Source organism: Coffea eugenioides, chromosome 5, assembly GCF_003713205.1.
Source record: "Coffea eugenioides isolate CCC68of chromosome 5, Ceug_1.0, whole genome shotgun sequence".
NCBI classification, from domain to species: Eukaryota; Viridiplantae; Streptophyta; class Magnoliopsida; order Gentianales; family Rubiaceae; genus Coffea; species Coffea eugenioides.
The window spans coordinates 47,602,415-47,622,043 of record NC_040039.1 but is presented as its reverse complement, the minus strand read 5'-3'; the positions used below and the strand labels follow the sequence as shown (position 1 = coordinate 47,622,043).

Below are 19,629 nucleotides of genomic sequence, written 5' to 3'. Positions count from 1 at the left end.
ACACGGCTCCAAAAGGAAGAAAATTAGATGCAACATAATCACCATAAAGGTCACAATAAACTGTTCACAATGAGGTCAATAACTACAATGTTCTCCCAGTGGACCATCTGCTCTTCACTATCTACAGAATGAGTTACTCGAATTATGTCCTTCAGTTGCATAAAGTCACAAGTACACTGTTAGATGCCAGATTTTAACTGTTGAAGTACTGCTCCGGTAGATAGAATTTTAATCCAATGGCCTGCAATATACATAAAACCAGCCCATCAATCCAATTTTCATAAACTTTACCAAATCACAAAAGAGGGTGAAGAGGAAGTGACTTTACCCAAGAGTACCACAGGTGAAGTAATGAAGACACTAGCATTAAAATAAGGATATTATGTTTGTTAAATAAAGACTGATAAAATTATGCATGTCAAACAAGGAATCAGTAATGACTAAAGACAGCTGAAAGATCATCCAGCCGCAAAACAATGTGCGATATTTCAACTATACTTTGGATACACAAGGTTGAATGACTGATCAAGCAATCAAGCAAGAAATCATAAGTAGCGCAACAGATCATCTTAATAATAAGTAGCATCCAGTTATGAGCTATCTAGCTGCTTGGAAGTTCAAAAGTCAAATACGCTCACTACCTCTGCAAATTTGATATCAGCATCACTATGATCATTTGGTCTTCCAGCAGCATCACCGACATAAAAGGAGCTATAAAAAATAAAAAATAAAATTCAACAAACCAATTGTGCAAGTTCTCGCAGCAAGTATAATTTAGACTATCAAGTCACTCAATGAAAAGCCATAAGCCAATAAATCCAGAATTGGCAGGAAAGAGTGGAAGGACAATAACTGATCCATGTCAATTAGAAGACCGGAATTGAAGTGCTTCTCCATGATATGCCACATCCCAGTTTTTGGTTTGCGATAGGCATCCTCTGGTTGACAGTTACTTAGTCCACAAGCAATAAAAACCTGCATATGGATTTGTGCAATGAAGAATTGAGTAGGTTTCCACAAGAAAAGGAATTACTCTTTAGTAGACACAGCAGACTCAAAAAGTCTATCATGGTGGTAGTCTACAATATCAACTTTTTTGTTTAGTTCTTTTTCCAGAAAACTAAACAAACAATAAACCATTACAAAAAAGAAATACTGGATGACAAACATTAGCATGAAATTTGTTGGTAAATGTCTTCACAAATCTAAGTCCAGCCATTTTTCATTAGAATACAGTCATGTTGAACACCTCATGCATCCTTCTATTACAAATGTTTGACATTCCAGGCATACAGTTGATTTTGGAATTTATTTTACTACTTGATTGTAAAAGAAGCTAAGTTTCAAGTAGAAAATAACCACATGCCTCCTCGCAAACAATGATGGTCTACCAAGAAAAAAGTAACAATCCATTTAAGTTACTCCATTGATAGATTTGACACCAAGACAAACCAACCTGAATTGGAACTTTTACAAGCTTTATGAAGCTTTCAATTCGCCCAATTTTCGAGTCCACTGCAACCTGTCTCTTCTTCTTCCAGCGCTCAATATTAGATTCATTAGTGAAAATAACCTAGTAAAAATGAAGATAATTCAATAAGAGAGGAAAACAAAATAGTCAAAGACAGAAACTATAGTCAACTTGATCAGCAGCACCATGAATTTCATAATTCACAAACTAGTAAAGAAAGATTAAAGATTAAACAAGAAAAAGAGTCACACCAGCTTGTAGCCTTCATCATATAATCTCTGCAGCTTCTCTGGTATTGAAGGATACATAAGAGACCATGCATCTGCACCTATTCTAAAAGAAAAAGTAAATGTCAAGTTCTTCCAATTACGCATCAAATAAAGATCCCCTGTAATACACAGAAAATTTATGGTTCCGAACAAGTTTGACACATATGACAAATCCAATCCAAACAACAACCAAAAGCTGCAAAACATGTTGCTAACTTTACTATAGTATATTCACTACCTCTGATATAAGAGCAATCCAGATTTCTCAGTTGTTGTTTCCATTCCAGTAGCACCACTTACTGCTCAGCCACTTGGCTAGATGTCGTATTCACTTACAGAGCATCTATGTTCCAAACTTTATTTTAATTTGAGCTTGATGTTTTAGAAGTTTAATGAAAGAAAAAGGTCTAGCTTGCAGATTAGAAAACTTAAATATGTCCATGTAGTCCTGATTGTAAGCACTAAAAATGCTAACAACCAAGTCAATAGATTTTAAACATCTTCACACTATTATTCATGAATATCACAACAATAATACCTTGTTAGAAGGCAATGGTTCCTCACGCAATATACAGCAACAAAGTTTGACTATTATACTAATCTAGACTTTTATTTCATGTGACATCTTTCGTTCAAGAAAATGCAAAAGTCAAAATATGGGAATCTAAATAGATATATTACTTGTGGATTTGATACTTTTAAAAGACAATAAATCAGAAACAAAAAGGAATTTCATTCAGAAAGGTTAGCTTCACCCAACAAAGTTTAACTATGGAATTGTTGCTATTTTAGCAGGCCAAATTCAACTTCCTAACTTTATTGCACAAGAGTTCTAATGAAATTTTTTGATGCATATAAAAGATGGGAAATATGACATACTTGTTCACTGCTGTCTTGGCAAGACAACCATCAAAATCAAATGCAGCAATCTTCGTTGAATCATGAAGACCATCAACCTAAGAATTTAATATGAGATTTATCAAATGATGTACTGCAGTAAGGAACTCCAGAACAAACAAGGACTTCCAATATAACAGAAAGTTTAATTTCACAAAGTGGAGCAACAGAGATGTACTTTAAAGTTGAATGTGTAGCACGAATAAAATCTTAATAATTATCTATGTAAAATAAGCCAGCTATAGCATGAATAAGTCTTACAGGGTTCTGTCATCTTCACAAGTGATATTCCATGATTCCTACTCACCCGTTCAAGAAATATGATAGTTTGGAATGCTTTCCACTGGGGCAGCAATGCAGCGTCCTGAATTTCAAAACGATATGAATAGGGAGGATGCATGATTAGAAAAAAGAAGACCAGTTGCTGGAACAGAGGTAATTCTACTTATTATTCCCTAAATCTAGAATAATTCAGCAGCTCCGAACCAGTTGCCTAAAATTTGAGCATACCTTGTACTTTTCCTTGATCTCAGTAGCAGAAAATGTGATCTCCAGCTTGCTGCCGTTGTCAGACTCAGATAGCTAATGGGAATTGGATGCAAGCGGTAGTTAAAAAAAGCAAAAAAATAAATGTAGGCAAATACTACTTAGAGGTACATCTTTGGTGCACAAGGAAGTAAATATATCGAGGACAAGTGGCAGAATGAATCACATGGTGTAGCACTGAAGGTCCGTGCGTGATATAAGGAGAACCAGAAAGCAGCATTTATCCATGTTATTTTAAATGTGGTGCTGAATAAGTCATGGATGTGGTGTCAGTGGTTGGAAGGTATCAAATATGCTAGTACAATAAAATGAAACCAACAATACCACTGTCACCATATCTACAACAACCACAGAATTAAAGAGCCTCCAGTTCATCTGAGGAGGTACCTTTTTCTTCTTCACTTTTTGTTTCTCCATCTCATAACTCTCATCTTCATCATCTCGTCTGAGAACCTATTGAAAGTGGAGGGCATTAAGGCCTTTAAGATTATTAACATATGGCAAGAGATTAACATTAGAAATCTTACCTTGAATTCCTTGGTTTCAGTAATAGAATCTTTTTCTCCATCCAAAACCTGAAATGTCAAACAGCTATTATGAGTTATATAGAGAGCTCATACTGAGGACCACATGTTAAATACAATTGAATACCTGCACCGATAAGCTTAAATAGTTTCTAAATACAAGTTTATAACATGCAAGTTGCTTCATTATCACAGTAGCATATTGCCTTACAGTTTTATAGCATATAGTTGCATAAGCCATGAATTGGTAACATTGCTAGAAACTAAATGTTTGAATTTCAGGAGTACTTCACAATGTCACAGGGCAGTTTCACTGTCCAAAGCAAGAACTCAAAAGACCCGTGAATAATGTAATGGACAATACCAAAAAACCATGAAGGATCCACAAAACAAATGCTTGACTAAGAAGAGTCCTGACAGGCTCATGAAGCATTATCTCAAGTTGCAGAATATTCTAACTAGATGTGAGAGAAGTCATTGTCCACCACAAGTCGTAACGAAGACGGACTCCACTTAAGGCATTAGTAGAGGAGATCACGCATAATCCTCTCCATCTTATGCTGAATTTCGCATTGCATATTGAACAGATGACCATAGCATCAAGGTGCAAAGAGGAGCTTATAAGAGTAAAAGACTATCTGTGGTGCAACATTTCACAAATAATATACCTTGTCTAGAGCCTGAACACTTTCCTTCATCAATTTCTTTAGTTCTTCTTGATCACTGCTCTGCATAGCCACAACCACAAAAATAACCAAATAAAATGAAGTCGACCCCACAGATTCTCTCAACTTCAAATCCAGCAGCCAAAAAAAAAAAGCCATCTTTTTTAAAAGAAAATTTCTAATTTCACGGTAACAAGATTCTACCAATACTCGGTTTTCTAATATTCAAAAGTTTAACTGTTAGTTTCAAACAGTAATTTCCACTTCCCAGTATAGCCTACTATTTTGCTACTAAACTAAAATCTTCTTAAATAAAAAAAAATAATGGAGAAATCCTTCGGAAGAAATTAAAATGCTGTACTACCTTGAGCGATGAAAATCCTTTGATGGACTCCGGCGATGCACCGGAATGGGAACTCAAAGGCAGACAATGCAAATGATGCCATTTGGTCATGTCGAAGCCTCGAGCGTCTCTGGTAACTAAACCAAGCCTTAAGGCACTTGCGGAGATTGTTTTCGAGCATTTCTTGCACGACGACCGTCCGGACTTGGCGTACTCCGCTATCATCTTCGCCGACGAAGAAGACGCCATTTTTGAGGAAAATAATGGGGAAATTGTTGTGGAGCTAGGGCTTTTAGTAACTGTGAGGAAGTGAAAGAAATTGAGGACGACGGGCACCAATATATTGGCGGACTGGGACGGCACGCCCGAAACTATTTTCCCGGAAAAATGCTTAGGAAACCGGGAAAGACCAATGATGCTTTCGGTAAACCGGCTGGTCTGTGGCCGAACAGTCCCTGTTCATTTTGGTCTTATAAGCAAGTAATTTTTCTTTAAACGATCCCATTTGGTTTCTTAATTAATTAATTAGTAATTTTAGTCTTATTATTAGTGTTACTTTTTGAGTATGTAAATTTCGAATAATGCATATTGATATGAAATTATGAAGAGTTTATTTGTGAAATGAATCACAGAAGCTCGACAGTTTTTTTTTTTTTTTTTTTGGGATCTTCATTGTTTAATTTACTTTTAATTGCAATTATCCATTTCTAGTGTGAATATATTATGTACTAGAATTTTTCATGTGACATATGAACATTTTTCAGGATTTACTATATATTGTCATTTCAAAGTTCAAATACTAAGACAAAATCTCATAATTTACCAAAATGTTCTCGTAAGTATCACAAATACAATTTTCAACATATTTTTTTATCTCACATACATTATATCATAAAAAATATTATAGTAATTATTTCAAATAATCTCTTATTCAAATAAAAAGTGCTACAGTAATTTTTTTATTTTAATTGTATCTCGCAAGGTCAAAAGATTGGTGAATTGTGTGTTCAGTAGCACTTTAACATTAGTTTTTTTTTCTTTTTAAAATCCTACTCAGGCTTTAAGGTCAATCCAAGCATCAATCAAGCAAATATTGGTTTTTTTTTAAAAAAAAAGAAAGTATCAATCAAGCAAAAAAATTGAACGATAAAGATTAAAACAAAAATGACATGGATCGAAAGAACTAAACAATTGAATAAGGAATAAAACCAGAAAAACGTGAATTGCTAAACTCCCTAAACTCTATGGCCTATGCCATGTCTGTTAGAGAGTGGTGCTTCGGCTTCCTGTAACCGCCGTTCCACCGAACATCGCTTCACTTCCGCCCATTTGGAAATCGATTAAAATCCTAGTTTTTTCATCAACGATTCCAATTTTCAGTCCTTCATGTTCTGCAAGCAATGGATCCAGACTATGAAAGAAGATTGATAGACGAGGTGATTTACCTCCACTCGTTATGGCACCAGGGGCCGCCTACTAGACCAACCCAACAGCCCACACCATCTGGCCTTCTCCATCACCCCTACAATCCCATACAATTCAAGAGGCAAGAAAGAATTAAACCCGCAAGCAGAAAAGGCAGACAGAACTCCGATAGAAAACAATTGCAAGAATCCCAGAACCCAACTCTATTGCCTTCTCCAGCTTCCGGAAAAGAATGGCCTTGCAATCCCACTTCTAATTCACCTCCGGCCACCACCTCCGGCTGGGGAACAAGCTGGCCGCAGTCGAGTCCGCAGACCCTTCTACCCTCCTCTGCAGAAAAAGCCAAACTTGCAGCCAGTCAGGCTCAATTTAAGGCTTTGCAGATAACTGAAGAATTTTTTAAGTCTGGCGATGATGATGATAAGGAGGATAGTGAGGATGATGATGATGATGATTCGCCGGAGGAGGAAGAGTATAGGTTTTTCTTTAAAGTATTTACAGAGGATAGGGAGTTGAGGGAGTATTACGAGAAGAATTATTATAATGGGGAATTTAATTGCTTAGTTTGCGGTGGTTTGGGGAAAAAGTTAGCCGGAAAGAAGTTTAAGGATTGTGTTGCTCTTGTTCAGCATTCGATTTCAATAGCCAAGACGAAGAAGAGGAGAGCTCATAGGGCTTATGGGCAGGTAATTTGCAAGGTTCTTGGATGGGACCTTGCTAGGCTTCCCACCATTGTCTCAGCATTGAGCGAAAAGCGTGAACTATGTTTGCAGAATTCACGCCAGGGTGACGTTGAGGGCCAGGACAAATGCAAAGCGCAGGTACTTTATGTTTCGTTGTCATGCATAATGATGCCCTGTTGGATATTAGTTGAACTCTGTAACCTTGTGAACATGTTTCAGGAAAAAGTTTGTAAAGGAACTGAGGGTAGTTCTGTTGTCCATGAAAATCAGGACAGTCAAATGGATGCTAGTAACTCAGGGCAGGTTGAGTGCGAGACGTGTACTTTATGCTGTGTTGTCATGGAATTTGCATGTGAAAGAGTCCTGGTGGACATCAGCTTATTGATACATTTCTTTGGAATGGTTAACAGGCAAATGTTGGCAAAGGAACTAATGATGTTTCAGTTTCTCTGGAAACTAAGGAAGCCCTTGTGAATGTTAGCAAAGGTGGAGAATATCCGCCAAAGGAGTGTGTTTGCACTGAAATTTTGCCAAATAATGGTGGTGAATCAGCAGATGCTAAGGTTTGTTAAACATTGTTGGTTTCTTAGCAATGTCGATGCTGTCCAGACAACAGATGAACTTTTTATTGAATTAAGGTGTTGTATGCCGCAGATTTCTTCCTCTGGAGCTGAGGCATCTGATAGTCCTGAAGTTTTCTGCCAGACAATTCCAGAGACTCTAGAAACTACAGAAGCTGGACTGGTCAATGATGGATGAGTTCTCTACTGCATGCTGGCATCCACTGTTTTGTCCAAGGTCGGTCTGGCTCTTTTAAGTTTGTTAAATATTTGCATTGTGAACTATTTTGCAGATGAAGAATGTACTGGGGACAATTTTTCAGTAATTGATAATGGATAGGTTAAAGTTAGGCTTCCTTAGATCTCAAACCAGATTAACTAATAATCATGTTCTGCAGAATTCTGACCATTGTTGTAGTGGATAGCCTGTAAGTTGGCTAATTTATGTTTCACTCTGAAGCATGTAGCATTTAGTATGGATTATCTGGTTCCAGGTTGACCTTGTGAATGTTGATGCGTCTCCATGTTTGTGTTTCATGTTGCACATGAATGGAACTTCTCGATGTTTTCTTTGCCAAATAAAGTTTTTATTTTCAAAAGAAGCAGAAAAGATAATGCAATCAGACAAGGATATGGTCATCCTTTATACAAAAATTATCCTTTTAAATTGCTAGCCCACTTTTACGTAGCTACTTAGAAAAGCATAAATCAGGATATAGAGAGAGAGAGTGCATCATTCCTAGAGACTAATGAAGCTACTTTTTTAGATGTCTAGAAGTTTTAGCAGTACTTTAGCTGGAGCACCAACAAGCCAGAGAAATTGTCCCTTGCTGGACAATTTATTCAGGTTGAAAGTTGCAATACATGCCACCTATCTATTCAAGCCACCATCAGTTTCTTTGGCCATCAAAAGAAAGTTTGTCAATTCCAGTTTGTAATACAGCTGACATGCTAATTTCTGGAGTTTTTTGAAGATTCAGTTCATCTACTTGCTTGCTTGCAATTCATCTTGGTTTCTGTTATTTAATAGAGTGCATGTGGTCAATTATAAGATCATAAGATGCTCTGTAGTGACATGAAACTACATTTTCCCCAATTTTTAACTTCCCAAATTTCTAGTGCAGAGCTCTTATTGATTACCTGTTCCTCTTCATCTCCCCTGTTTTTCATTGTAATCCGAAATGGGAATGGTTTAAAAATATTTATCGGACAACTATCTCCTTCCCCTCCTAGATTTTGACCTTGGCTTTTCTTCGTTTGATTGGTACTGTCTTAATTAAGTTAGCAAAGGAAACCCTCGAGTTCATAATCATGACAGTAAAATGGAGAGTGCAGCAGGCTATTGAACTGCCAATATACAGTTCAGTATGCATTTCCTTCAAAAAGGATTCAACTGCTTCTTTCACCATCAGGTGTGAGACTCGTATGCATTTCCTCAGCAATCAATCAAAAGGTGCGTCAAAATTTTCAACCGGGGTACTACAACAAAGCCCAGGAATTTGTATTTTCATCAAACACGAATCCAGAAAAAATTGATGACATTTTGAGGTTTAATTTTGATGGTCTTGGATGACATTTTGAGGTTTAATTTTCATGTCAAGTGCAACATCAGTTATAATCAAGAGAATCGAACAGTCACAAAGTGGAATATTGCTTAGATATATACTTATTGTACGTATACCCTAGAAATAGACATGTACTCTCCCCTCCTTTCCTTTCCTTTCCTTTCGTAATCCAAACAAGGCGGATGGATTCAGATTTTCTTTACTCTCCTCTCCTTTATTTTCCACTAGAGTTCTTTCCTTTTCTTTCCACCTCGTTCCTTTCCTTTCTTGTCCTTCAATCCAAACGGTGCCTTAGTTCAAAATTTATACTCTCTTTGTCCTATTGTTATTGTCATATTTTCACTTTATTGATGTTCCAAAATAACAATCGCAATTTCAAATTTAAGACATGCTTTTCAATCTTACCATTTGGAAAAGTAACTTTTTAAAATACTAATACACATCTATCAAGAGATTATTTTAATTCAGAGGATAAATATCTAAATTCACCAGTGTCATTTCATTTAGATATAATGATTACTATGTCTCCATAAAAAAGTTGAATTTCTAAAAAATGACCATAACATTGGGACAGAGGGAGTAATAAACTTGTTAAAGTCATTTTTTAAAAAAATTTTTTGATATATAAAAATTACTCTAAAAGCACCAATTTTGATTTTATACCGAAAATACTTTAGTGGCAAAAGTTCTACTATTAAATTCAAAGAATGATGCTCACCAAACATGTTAGCATTGCTTTTGTCTCCAAAAATGTTTTTGAAAAGTAAGGTTCCGTTTGGCAAGTGAGTTTTTTGGATGTTTGTCTAAAATTTTACTGTAACTTAATGTATAAGTTTTTTAAAAAAATTTTAAATTGTGTTTTTTTTAATATTTTGAAGTGTATAGTAGGTTACTGTAACTAAAATTTTTAAAAAACTTGTAGCAGACTTTGACAAAAAAACTTATCTGCCAAACAAGGCCTAAATTATCTGTAAAAGCACCGCAATTTCAAAGTAGTCTTTAAAATTTTTTAGCTCAGCAAACACGTTAGCATTGCTTTTGTCTCCAAAAGTGTTTTTGAAAAGTAAACTATCTGTAAAAGCACCATCGCAATTCCAAAAAGTCTTTAAAATTTTAGCTCATAGGTAAAGATTATATGAGGGGCCTGTTTGGAACCTGAGTTTTTTGGGAGTTTGTCTAAAATTTTACTGTAGTACACTGTAGAAGTTTTTGAAAAAATTGTAGAAGTTTTTGTAAAGTGAAAAATTTTTTTGTAGAAGTTTTTTTAAGGTGAAACTTTTTTTCCTTTTTTTTTCTTTCTCTTTCTTTTTCTTTTTCTTTCTTTCCTTTTTCTTTTCTTTTTTCTCTTCTTCTTCTTCTTCCTTCTCCCTCCCCCTTCCCTCCCCCGTTACCTCTGCCTTCCCAGTCCCAGCAGCCATGGCCCTTCCATTTTTTTTCTTTTCTTTCTTTTTCTCTCTCTTTTTTTCTTTTTCTTTCTTTCCTTTTTCTTTTCTCTCCTCTCCTCTTCTTCTTCTTCTTCCTTCCTTCCCCCTCCCTCTTCCCTCGCGGTACCAGACGACCAGCAGCCCCTCTCCCCAATTTTTTTTTTCATTTTTTCTTCCCCTCTTCTCCTTCTCTGCTCCCCTATCCCCCTCTACTCCCCTTCACCATCCCCCTCTCCCTCCCGAAGCAGAGAACCAGCAGCCATGGCAGAATACAATTTTTTTTTTTGCTTTTTCTCTCCCCCTCTCCTCCATCTCCCCCCCCCCTCTCCTCCCCTCCCCTTCCCCCCTCCCCTTTTGCCCAATTCGATCGTTCGACCAGATCGCATAGCATGCGACCAGAGAGGAAGCGGAAGCCTTTTGCCCAATTCGGTCTTTCCTGGTAGCGTGCGACCAGAGAGGAAGCGGGAGGGTGGCCAGGGAGGGGAGGGGAGGGAAAGAGAGGGGGAGGGGGAGAGGGAGAGGGAGAAGGAAAAAAAAGGGGTAGGCCGGCGCCGGAAACAGCGGTGGAGGTGGTGGTGGCCGGCGGCGGAGGTGTGGTGAATAGGGGTGGGGGAGAAAGAAGAAGAAAATGGAAAGTTTTTTGTGTATTAGATATTTTAAAGTGTGTAGGTTAAAAAATTTGATAAGTTTTTTTGGGTTCCTGTAGCTAAAGTTGTTAAAAAACTAGTAGCTAAAAAACTTGGCCAAAAAACTTGGTTCCAAACAGGCCCGAGATTCGGCGTTACCCAAATATCCACGTAAGCAGACAATCCCTAATTTGGACGCGAACTATTCCATTCCTGCTGATAGGTACCCAAATATGAAATATCTCCTCAACCAAACGCTCCAATATCTATATATAAACCAATAAGAAGAGGACAGTCACCCTCACCCCTCTCGCACAGTCATTGACGCTCAGAAACACGCACTAAACAATCGCATAATCCTCGAAGAAGTCTCCGACATAAAATTTTGACAGCGAAGATGGCCGGAATCACACAAGACTGGGAGCCGGTGGTTATCCGCAAGAAGGCCCCTACCGCCGCCGCACGCAAGGATGAGAAAGCCGTCAACGCCGCCCGTCGATCCGGCGCCGAGGTCGAAACCATCAAGAAAGGTATTATCCAATACGCTAGTGTCTTTTATTCTGCCTATTCTTCTTTTTTGATTTGTATTTTCTGCATGCGGATATGGTTTGGCATCTCATCTAGGGTTTTGATTTTTTTTTTATTCTACAAATTGTTTTTCCATTTTTCCTGTCTGTCTAACTTTGAGCTTCGATTACTGGTGAATCGGGAATTTGTATGAGTATTAGTTTGTTGTTAAGATGGATGTTTGATTTCTATACATTGATTTATCGATGTTTAATCCATATTTTTGTGTTAATTCCATTTATTGTTCTATTAGGGTTTATTCATGTAAGTGTTTATGCTTTTATCTTGTGTGGAATTTTGTTTCTGAAATGGTAATCAACATTCAGTTGATATCTGATTCCTGATTGTATTATGTAGTTCACGGATGTGTATGGTTGAGCATTCGTGGACGTTGTGTTTTGTGGTGATGTGGCTTAGGACTTCTGAAATATGTAATAATTAAATGTGTTGATGAAGTAACTTCTTTAGTGAATGGTGGGGCTCTTCTAGATGTTAAAGCCAGATAATGCGGATTAGGAGTTTTGATAGTAAATGTATGTGTTACTGGGATACTCTCTAACTTTTCGTAATTTTGGTGCTTATTTATCAGATAATGAAGCTTTGGCAGTTGTTAAATTTTTTATTTGTGTAGCAAATTTGTTATACATGCACTCAATTGCTTTATTTTGTATTGCAGCTAGTGCAGGAACAAACAAGGCTGCCTCTAGCAGCACATCTTTGAATACAAGGAAACTGGATGAAGACACTGAAAATTTGGCTCGTGAGTAGGATCTTATCTCACTTTTTTAAGCACCCTACAGATTTTTTTATATGCTTCAGAGCTGAACATACTGCTGGGAACTACTAGATTTTAATTTTCTCTTCATTTTACTGTATGAAGGTGTTATTAGTTTTGCATAAGATATAGGAACCTACATTAGGATGTGCATGAGATCCTGTGAAGTAAAATTGCTGGGCTTGGTGTTAAAGGGACTTTGGGAGATTATTGTTTTCATTTCTCTTCTCCTTTCTTATCTGTTTTTTTTTTCCCCTTTTGGGGGAAATTTGTTACAGCATTGAGGCACAATGTAGGTAGTCCTGCACAAGCTTTTGTTTTGTAGAAATTGATGTATGCTGATATGCTGATACTATGTTTCGGAAAGCCATTTGTCATCTTGATGTGATCTTATGATTTCATTTTTTTTTTCAGATCAGAAGGTACCAACTGAATTGAAGAAAGCAATCATGCAAGCTCGACAGGAGAAGAAACTTAATCAAGCTCAACTTGCACAGGTATCTCTTTTGTTTACACAGATTGACTTAAGATTATCACACCACTTAGATAGATGGCAACCAGATGTAAACATTTATTACCCTGAGTCAATTATGTGATGTGGAGATAAATGAGGAGCAATCATTTTAATCTATTGTTTCCTGTCTACAGCTGATAAATGAGAAGCCACAAGTCATCCAGGAGTACGAATCAGGGAAGGCAATTCCAAATCAGCAGATTATCTCTAAACTGGAGAGGGCTCTGGGTGTGAAACTTCGAGGAAAGAAATAAAACAATGGGAATGGAAGAAGCCAGTGTTCTGCAATGTGATTGTCGTTTGAGGCCTAAGAATAGTGGTGTAAATGAAACCTCCCCACCCCTTTCCGTTCTTACTTTGGCAGCCCTTTTAACTACTGTTGTGACTTGTGTCTCTTGAAACTATGGCTAATGGATGTGGCTCTTCCTTGTCAAATGTGAATCTTTGTCTTGTATTTGCTATATTTGCCTATTTTTCACAGTTATGATGCTTTGCATGAGTATTGGTCACGGATATGATTCTACTAGCATTTTTACCTGTGCTATGCACGGGCTTATATGTTAAATGCAGAGGTCAAAACTGTGTTACAACCAATTAGCTATGATAAACTGATAAAGGTTTTACCAAGTATTTAGTATTTTGAATGCTGGCCAAAAAGTTTTCTTCATTTTAGGGGTTTCTATTGGGAGTTGCACCGTGTTTGGTTTCCTGGTGGAATATGTTAAAAAGTATTGGAAACACGAACCATGCAAGAGTGAAATTAATAGAAATGTAAAGTAACTATTTGTATGACAAGTTGGTTGAAGAGAACCTTTTTACCTCAAGAGAAATGAAGTAGTACTTACTATATAAAACTGAATGTCATTACATGTTTCTTTTTCAAATACATGCGTGATTTGTAAATATAGATGATTGAATGAAAAATAAACATGAAGAATGTTGACAGACGAAATTGTAGGGGCCTTAACAAAAGGTTGAAGTTGCTACTAAATGATAGCATTTCACACTTTAAAAAAGATTGGTATAGGTAAAATCCATAACAGAATCTTCATGCCCGACGAAAAGAATTTTTCTAGGTGTGTATAGTCGAGCAATACAGTAGTCACAATTTAGATCTCCTCAACTTTAATTTGGAAATAAATGTAGCTTTACTAATATATATGAAAATGAAATCAATAAAAGAAAAAAGGTCAATTTCATACAGTTTTAGGAAACTTGGGACTACTAAGAAGAGTTTACAATTCGAGGACGAGAACACTTTTCTTAGCCACAAACAATTGAAAAAGTCGCGAATAATTGTGTACCTACTTGAGTTGGAGTATTATTCAAGCAATAATGGAAGGGTAAGATGAAAATCATTCTTCTCCGCTCCGCTCCATGCAGTCATTTTATTTGCACATATAACATTGTAATCATCCAACATCTCATCCAACAAAATGAATCAAGAAACAAGTGCAATAATTAAGAAACCAAAAAACTGAAAATCTTCCAATTTCGAGCTCAGGCAATCCCTCCGCTTGAGCCTCTGTATACGTGTGTGAGTGGGCGTGCATGTGCAAGGTGTGTGCGTATGCGTAGAATAAAATATGCTCCAAATTCGCTTGGGTGATGTACTCTTTAAGATTTTATTTAAAAATTTACTATAATTTATTGTAAAATTTTTATAAAATTTATTTATGTATTTAAAGTGTGTGAGAAATATTTATAAAACTCCATCACCCATCACGCGTCACCCACCTTAGTCACCATAGTCACAAGCAACCACAACCATGTCAACCACTTTAGTCACCATAGTCACAAACAACCGCCACCATCCCCCTGCCCCCACACGTCACCCCTTCCGCTTTCTCTTCCCCATACCACCATCTGCCACCTTCCCCCACTCCTTCCACACCACCGTCCTCCTTTTCCCCTTCCTGTCTTCTTCCTCCCCCCCTCCTCCACCTTTCCCCTCCACCGTTTCCCCCACCCCCTATAAAACCTATTTCCCACCTCATGCGGTTGGGCGACATTTTTAGTCCAAATATACAAGTAGGCGAGCCTAAGGATGAAGGCAAGCGGGTCTATAGCATCCCGACAAAGCCATTCTACAATTTGCATATAAGAAACATTAAAGCTTTGAAATTTCAAATAGTTATTAAGATCAGTACATGATGATCATCAGATACTAAAAATTCCACCTTTGACTAACTTATCTATACAAAATATTATGACGTGCATTGACTTGGGAAAGGCAAATCAGAATTATCTGAAGATACTTTAAAGACGAAGCATATCAAAAGAGCCTCCTCATAAACGGCAACGGTAATTAGTCTCGTGGATATGGCGGCCGCCATTCTTACTCGCAGGCCAGTTTAGTGCCAAAACTGGTAAGGCAAATGGCAAATGCCTGGAAGGCTGACAAAGGCTGCCTATAGTCCATGGTGAAAATATCATCTCCCACCTTGCCAAACTGGAGAAGAACTGTCTCCTCGTCCCCTTTTCCATCTGGCTGGCTTTGATCCACTGTTGCAACGAGTTGAAAATTCTTAACTGATGCAACTGTTACCCTACCATGAAAATTCAAACACCAACATTGCAAGTGCTCGTGCCATCTGGGAGCTTTGTTTCTCAAAACAGTATAGCTCGAAATAGCAGACAAAGAACTCTCTGTTTTTGAATCACCATTTACTTTGTCGACAGAAATGTCCTCTGACCAAGGGCACTTCAGTGCACATACCATCCTTCTTGGACCTCTTGATTTCAGGAGGTTGAACTTATATGATACTTCTCCAATTTCAAAATTACCCGCTGGTACTTGGGGGCTTATCTGCTTGCTGGCAAAACGACGGCCAGCCCTGCTGCTTGATGGTTTAGCTCCATTGTGTGGAGGTTGGCTATCATAAATGGTAAAATTGGTGCCTAGGAAATCTGACCTGCACATAGAATCTTGGTGAATATTTTGCTCTGATCAAAGAAAGACCCTCTCAGCCTCACCGGTCAGTTTTAGATATAAATAATTTCCTTGATGCACACAGTCTCTGACTTCATTCTCATCTATGATACCCGAAAATTGGATTAGAGCATCATAAAAAAGGATATGAAAGGGAAAAATAGATCTGGCCCTAGGAATATCTGACATGCAAACAAACAAGAATTACCCAGTATAGAGTAAGAAATACAAATGCAAGACCTACAGACTTCACCAAAAAGGAAACAAATGTCTCAACTTCACCCAAAAGTTTTTGAAGATCGAACAAAAAAGCTAACCTCAGTTTTCCAACATAGGCATTACTTCCTTGAGAAAAATCATCAGGATCAAGAGATATTATGTACTCAGAGTGGGTACCCTTTCCATATCGTCTTGCTGCTAAGAGAAACTTTCCCTCATCCATGAATGCTGCCAAATAGCAAATTAATATAAAGATCAGATGATAATATGACTTTGGAAACCCGCAAAAAGAAATCTGGTCAACTTAATGCTCAAAAAACTCACAAAACTTGGGAACTACTAACACAAATTAAACGACAAACAACCTCTAAATCCGTTTGGATTAGCTGTTTTTGGGAGTGTTTTTGAAAAATTTTACAGTACCAGTGTATATCAAAAACTTTTACTATAAATATTTTTTGAAATATTTGATATATTGTACGAATGAAATGTTTTTTGAGTCATTTTTATTTGTGTATTACTGTAGCATCGTATTTGAAAACCTTGTTTTTGAAAAAACAGTAAATACCCATTCTTAACTACTTGTAACCTTTTGGTTAAAAGCAAGTTAAGGCCATTTAACAAATCTTCTGTATAATCACAGTTCTCTTAACCTTAGACATAAACCACTTTACTCAGCAGCTTTGCCAGTACTATTTCTGCAAAAACTCAAAATTTTGAAAAGAAAGCATGAACCAGTAGTCTGATGAAGAACTGAAATGCAAATAATTCCTATTTACAAGAAGAAAGTAAGGTAATCTCGAACGCAATCATGGTAAAGTTCTACCAGTTATTTGGTACAGCAGCACCATTAAGGAATGTGTACTAGACATGAAACCTGATAAAGGTAAATCAAAGTGAAGAACTGTAAGCTCTAATATGATGCAGCTCCAGTAAACAACAGAAGCAAATTGTTGACAATCAGGATAAAGTCATTTCCTAATGAAAATCACAAAGCAAAAGTCCATTCCATTAAACAAATGTTGCCACAGAATCAAAATCTAAACTTTTCAATCAAAATCAAGTCCTCCCAAATCAAACCTCCTTCATCCAGCAAAACAGGCAGGTGATAAAAAATGCCAAGTTGACTTGTCTAATAACAAAGGTATGTTCCACTGCAATAGAGTTAATTCTGCATTACAGAATATAACCTCAAAATTCAAGCTTTTACTAGTCAAACAAGTTTGACAACAACCTTGCTATAAAAGAGTCAATCAAGAACAAGCAAGAGCATCAGAAAATATTTTGCATAATTGTACACGCATCGCTTACATGGTGAAAGAGCAAGGTAAAGGCGAAATGTCCCATTCTTCTTGTCGCGTTTTATAAGACATTGAAGTGGAGCATCACGCGGCCCCGGCTGCACAAGAAATAACACTACATAGAATTGGTAACCAAGAAAAAAAAACACTCTTTTTTAGAAACATTGACTCCAACCGACAGTAATGAATGGAGAGCATTCTAGCTCCCAAGTCTCCATCAAAAACCAACATCATGAGAAAGGCTTGAGACATCAAAAGCTGAGAACGCAGAGCCATAGATGTTCAGAAAAGCTTAATCGAGCCAAATACTATTTCGTTCAAGCTTGAATGAATTTTTTAACAAGCTTAAATTTGAGATCATGCTTGGCTTGATCACCATACATGCCAAACTCACACTATATTTTATCGATTTGAATCCAATTGAGCTCAAGCAACTTAGTTGATCTATCTTTAATTATCAAGTTTTATTATTGGGCCAATCTTGAAGTTGACGGACACTAAACCTTCTTCTAGATTGGTTTAACAAAAGAAGTTCGTACAAGCTCAATTTCAGCTCATATTTAGCACCTACTCCCTAAACAAAAGAGGGCAGCACAAGAAAGTAATAACTCGGCTCGAACCATTAACCCGCATATTCTTTTTGAGTTGCAAATAATATACTAAAAGATGCAAATTTTGGCTCTGACGAACGAAATTCCCAAAAAACCAGAACTAGTTCCAATAAATTCTACACTAAGAACCTTAAAAACTCATCTAAAAGGCAAGGAAATTGCAACATTAAAAGATAAAAAAAAAAATTCCAACAAAATCATATCAAGAGACAAATTGAAAACCAACACCTACACAATCCCAATAAATGCGCAATTAAAACCAGAGTTTGGACCTTTTTGAGGCAGGAAGGAAAGGTAATTTTGGCAGCGCCGTCAGGCTGACGAGAGGATGACGCCACAACATCTTTTGTAATCTCTCTCCAGCCCTTACAAACGCATCCACAAGCGACGACGTTTTGGCGGCGCGGCCACACATCTTCACTAGCCTCCACCCGCTGTATAATCTCACCTAACAGCTCCGGCAGCATACTCGACCACCGAGACGGCGTCGGAGCCATCTCTCCGGTACCCCAAACGGCAGCGCTTTGAAGATCCTCCCCTTCACCATCTCCACTTCTCATAACATTGTTACTATTATTGACGTCATAAATACGATCGCGATTTACACTATCAAAATTCTTCAGCTCTTTCACTGATTTAGAAGAAAGCGAGAAGGATCGATTCGAAATGCGTCGGGACAGAAAATTCCTTCGCAGTGACATCTCTCCTCTTCTTCTCTTTTACTATTGATGGATTCGTCGAATCGAAAAAGGAGAAAAAGCGCGTGTTTTATTTATTTGTGAAATAAAAAAAAAGGGGGAAATTGGTCGGGAAGTTAGTCTAGAGTGACGGTGATGGTGATTCTGTTCGAGTGTGACGCCCGAGTAACCAGACAATTATTAGCCTATTGGACACGAATTTCATTGGACGGCGATTTGGGTGAGTGGAATTCGATGTGAGGTTAGAATGAGGATTGTTTGTTTATTTATTGCGGGGACAAAGAAAAAGCGTGCTGTTCTACTTTGACTGAGTATTTTAAATACTAAGTAAGTTGAGTCCAAATCCAAAATTGCAGTAAGTTATTTAACCAATGGTACTGGCAGTTGTATTTAATTCGATGTTTCTTTGCGGAAAAGGCAACTCGAGAATTTATTCAGTTTACTTGATTAAAAAGTCTTTTTTTAAAAAAAAAATATATTCTCTTGTATTTATTCTTTTTTTTTTTGCAATAATGAATTATTAATTAGTCTTGTCTTGTGTTATCTTCTTTTACTTTCATTTTTTTTTTTTTTGGCTTTTATAGGTGGGATGAAGTGAAAAGATTCAGTTTAAATGGATTAAAAAATGTACCAACTACTTGATATTTGAATCGACGTCGATTCGGCATGGTAAAAATTTATTCAAAATTGGTTCACTGAGTAGTCAAGTTAAATTTAAAGAGTTTAAATTCAATAAAAAATTTGTTCAAATTCGATTCGACAACTACAAAATTCGTTAAAATAATTGAACAAATTTAAATACTAAAGTGCTAAATTTGATTAGATTCGTTTGCACTCGTTAGTTTAAGTGATGATTTGTCATCCAATAAAATTAGCCTGGTGCGGATGCGAGAAGAAAGTTAAATGAACAATGGCATGTGTACACTATAAAGGGAAACAAAAATAGGTAAAAGAGCCAAGGGAAATAATTTCTGAATTTAAGTAGTTGGAACTTGGAAGTTGAAATAATCGGCT

General features: G+C 37.0%; 4 protein-coding genes across 6 annotated transcripts; 2 read left to right on the top strand and 2 right to left on the bottom strand.

The window, feature by feature from the left end:
- Positions 1-16: 16 nt before the first annotated feature.
- LOC113770968 (polynucleotide 3'-phosphatase ZDP) lies at positions 17-5,140 on the bottom strand. Its single transcript, XM_027315602.1, has 12 exons — positions 4,737-5,140; positions 4,376-4,435; positions 3,711-3,758; positions 3,571-3,636; positions 3,148-3,219; positions 2,945-3,001; positions 2,620-2,696; positions 1,723-1,804; positions 1,457-1,573; positions 854-975; positions 642-711; positions 17-241 (listed from the first exon to the last, which is right to left on the bottom strand). Exons 1-12 carry the CDS (start codon positions 4,962-4,964, stop codon positions 194-196), a joined length of 1,047 nt encoding a protein of 348 aa, XP_027171403.1. The 5' UTR covers positions 4,965-5,140; the 3' UTR covers positions 17-193.
- An 807-nt stretch (positions 5,141-5,947) lies between these two features.
- LOC113770418 lies at positions 5,948-8,522 on the top strand. 3 transcript variants are annotated; one of them, XM_027314863.1, is made up of 5 exons: positions 5,948-6,961; positions 7,043-7,126; positions 7,234-7,386; positions 7,478-7,621; positions 8,151-8,522. In XM_027314863.1, exons 1-4 carry the CDS (start codon positions 6,116-6,118, stop codon positions 7,580-7,582), a joined length of 1,188 nt encoding a protein of 395 aa, XP_027170664.1. In that variant the 5' UTR covers positions 5,948-6,115; the 3' UTR covers positions 7,583-7,621; positions 8,151-8,522. The 3 variants fall into 3 exon arrangements, with proteins under 3 accessions (XP_027170664.1, XP_027170663.1, XP_027170665.1); XM_027314862.1 differs by lacking the exon at positions 8,151-8,522 and having other exon boundaries at positions 7,478-7,920; XM_027314864.1 differs by lacking the exons at positions 7,043-7,126; positions 8,151-8,522 and having other exon boundaries at positions 7,478-7,920.
- Positions 8,523-11,268: 2,746 nt separating this feature from the next.
- Positions 11,269-13,366, top strand: LOC113770421 (multiprotein-bridging factor 1b-like). The gene is made up of 4 exons (XM_027314869.1): positions 11,269-11,528; positions 12,242-12,325; positions 12,755-12,837; positions 12,989-13,366. The coding sequence occupies exons 1-4, from the start codon at positions 11,396-11,398 to the stop codon at positions 13,106-13,108; spliced, it is 420 nt and encodes a 139-aa protein (XP_027170670.1). The 5' UTR covers positions 11,269-11,395; the 3' UTR covers positions 13,109-13,366.
- A 1,589-nt stretch (positions 13,367-14,955) lies between these two features.
- LOC113770417 (tubby-like F-box protein 7) lies at positions 14,956-18,829 on the bottom strand. Its single transcript, XM_027314861.1, has 4 exons — positions 18,190-18,829; positions 17,317-17,404; positions 16,104-16,233; positions 14,956-15,769 (listed from the first exon to the last, which is right to left on the bottom strand). Exons 1-4 carry the CDS (start codon positions 18,616-18,618, stop codon positions 15,193-15,195), a joined length of 1,224 nt encoding a protein of 407 aa, XP_027170662.1. The 5' UTR covers positions 18,619-18,829; the 3' UTR covers positions 14,956-15,192.
- Between the last annotated feature and the right edge of the window lie 800 nt (positions 18,830-19,629).

Excerpts from the sequence above, each read along its gene's own strand:
- LOC113770968 (XM_027315602.1), bottom strand. The coding sequence starts at position 4,964 with ATGGCGTCTTCTTCGTCGGCGAAGATGATAGCGGAGTACGCCAAGTCC. Across the intron at positions 3,637-3,710 it reads CTGAAACCAAGGAATTCAAG|GTTCTCAGACGAGATGATGA; the intron begins GTAAGATTTCTA and ends CACTTTCAATAG. Across the intron at positions 1,574-1,722 it reads ATGATGAAGGCTACAAGCTG|GTTATTTTCACTAATGAATC; the intron begins GTGTGACTCTTT and ends CATTTTTACTAG.
- LOC113770418 (XM_027314863.1), top strand. The coding sequence starts at position 6,116 with ATGGATCCAGACTATGAAAGAAGATTGATAGACGAGGTGATTTACCTC. Across the intron at positions 6,962-7,042 it reads AGGACAAATGCAAAGCGCAG|GAAAAAGTTTGTAAAGGAAC; the intron begins GTACTTTATGTT and ends AACATGTTTCAG. Across the intron at positions 7,127-7,233 it reads ATGCTAGTAACTCAGGGCAG|GCAAATGTTGGCAAAGGAAC; the intron begins GTTGAGTGCGAG and ends AATGGTTAACAG.
- LOC113770421 (XM_027314869.1), top strand. The coding sequence starts at position 11,396 with ATGGCCGGAATCACACAAGACTGGGAGCCGGTGGTTATCCGCAAGAAG. Across the intron at positions 11,529-12,241 it reads GGTCGAAACCATCAAGAAAG|CTAGTGCAGGAACAAACAAG; the intron begins GTATTATCCAAT and ends TTTGTATTGCAG. Across the intron at positions 12,326-12,754 it reads AGACACTGAAAATTTGGCTC|ATCAGAAGGTACCAACTGAA; the intron begins GTGAGTAGGATC and ends TTTTTTTTTCAG.
- LOC113770417 (XM_027314861.1), bottom strand. The coding sequence starts at position 18,618 with ATGTCACTGCGAAGGAATTTTCTGTCCCGACGCATTTCGAATCGATCC. Across the intron at positions 17,405-18,189 it reads TTCCTTCCTGCCTCAAAAAG|CCGGGGCCGCGTGATGCTCC; the intron begins GTCCAAACTCTG and ends TTTCTTGTGCAG. Across the intron at positions 15,770-16,103 it reads GCCTATGTTGGAAAACTGAG|GTCAGATTTCCTAGGCACCA; the intron begins GTTAGCTTTTTT and ends TTCTATGTGCAG.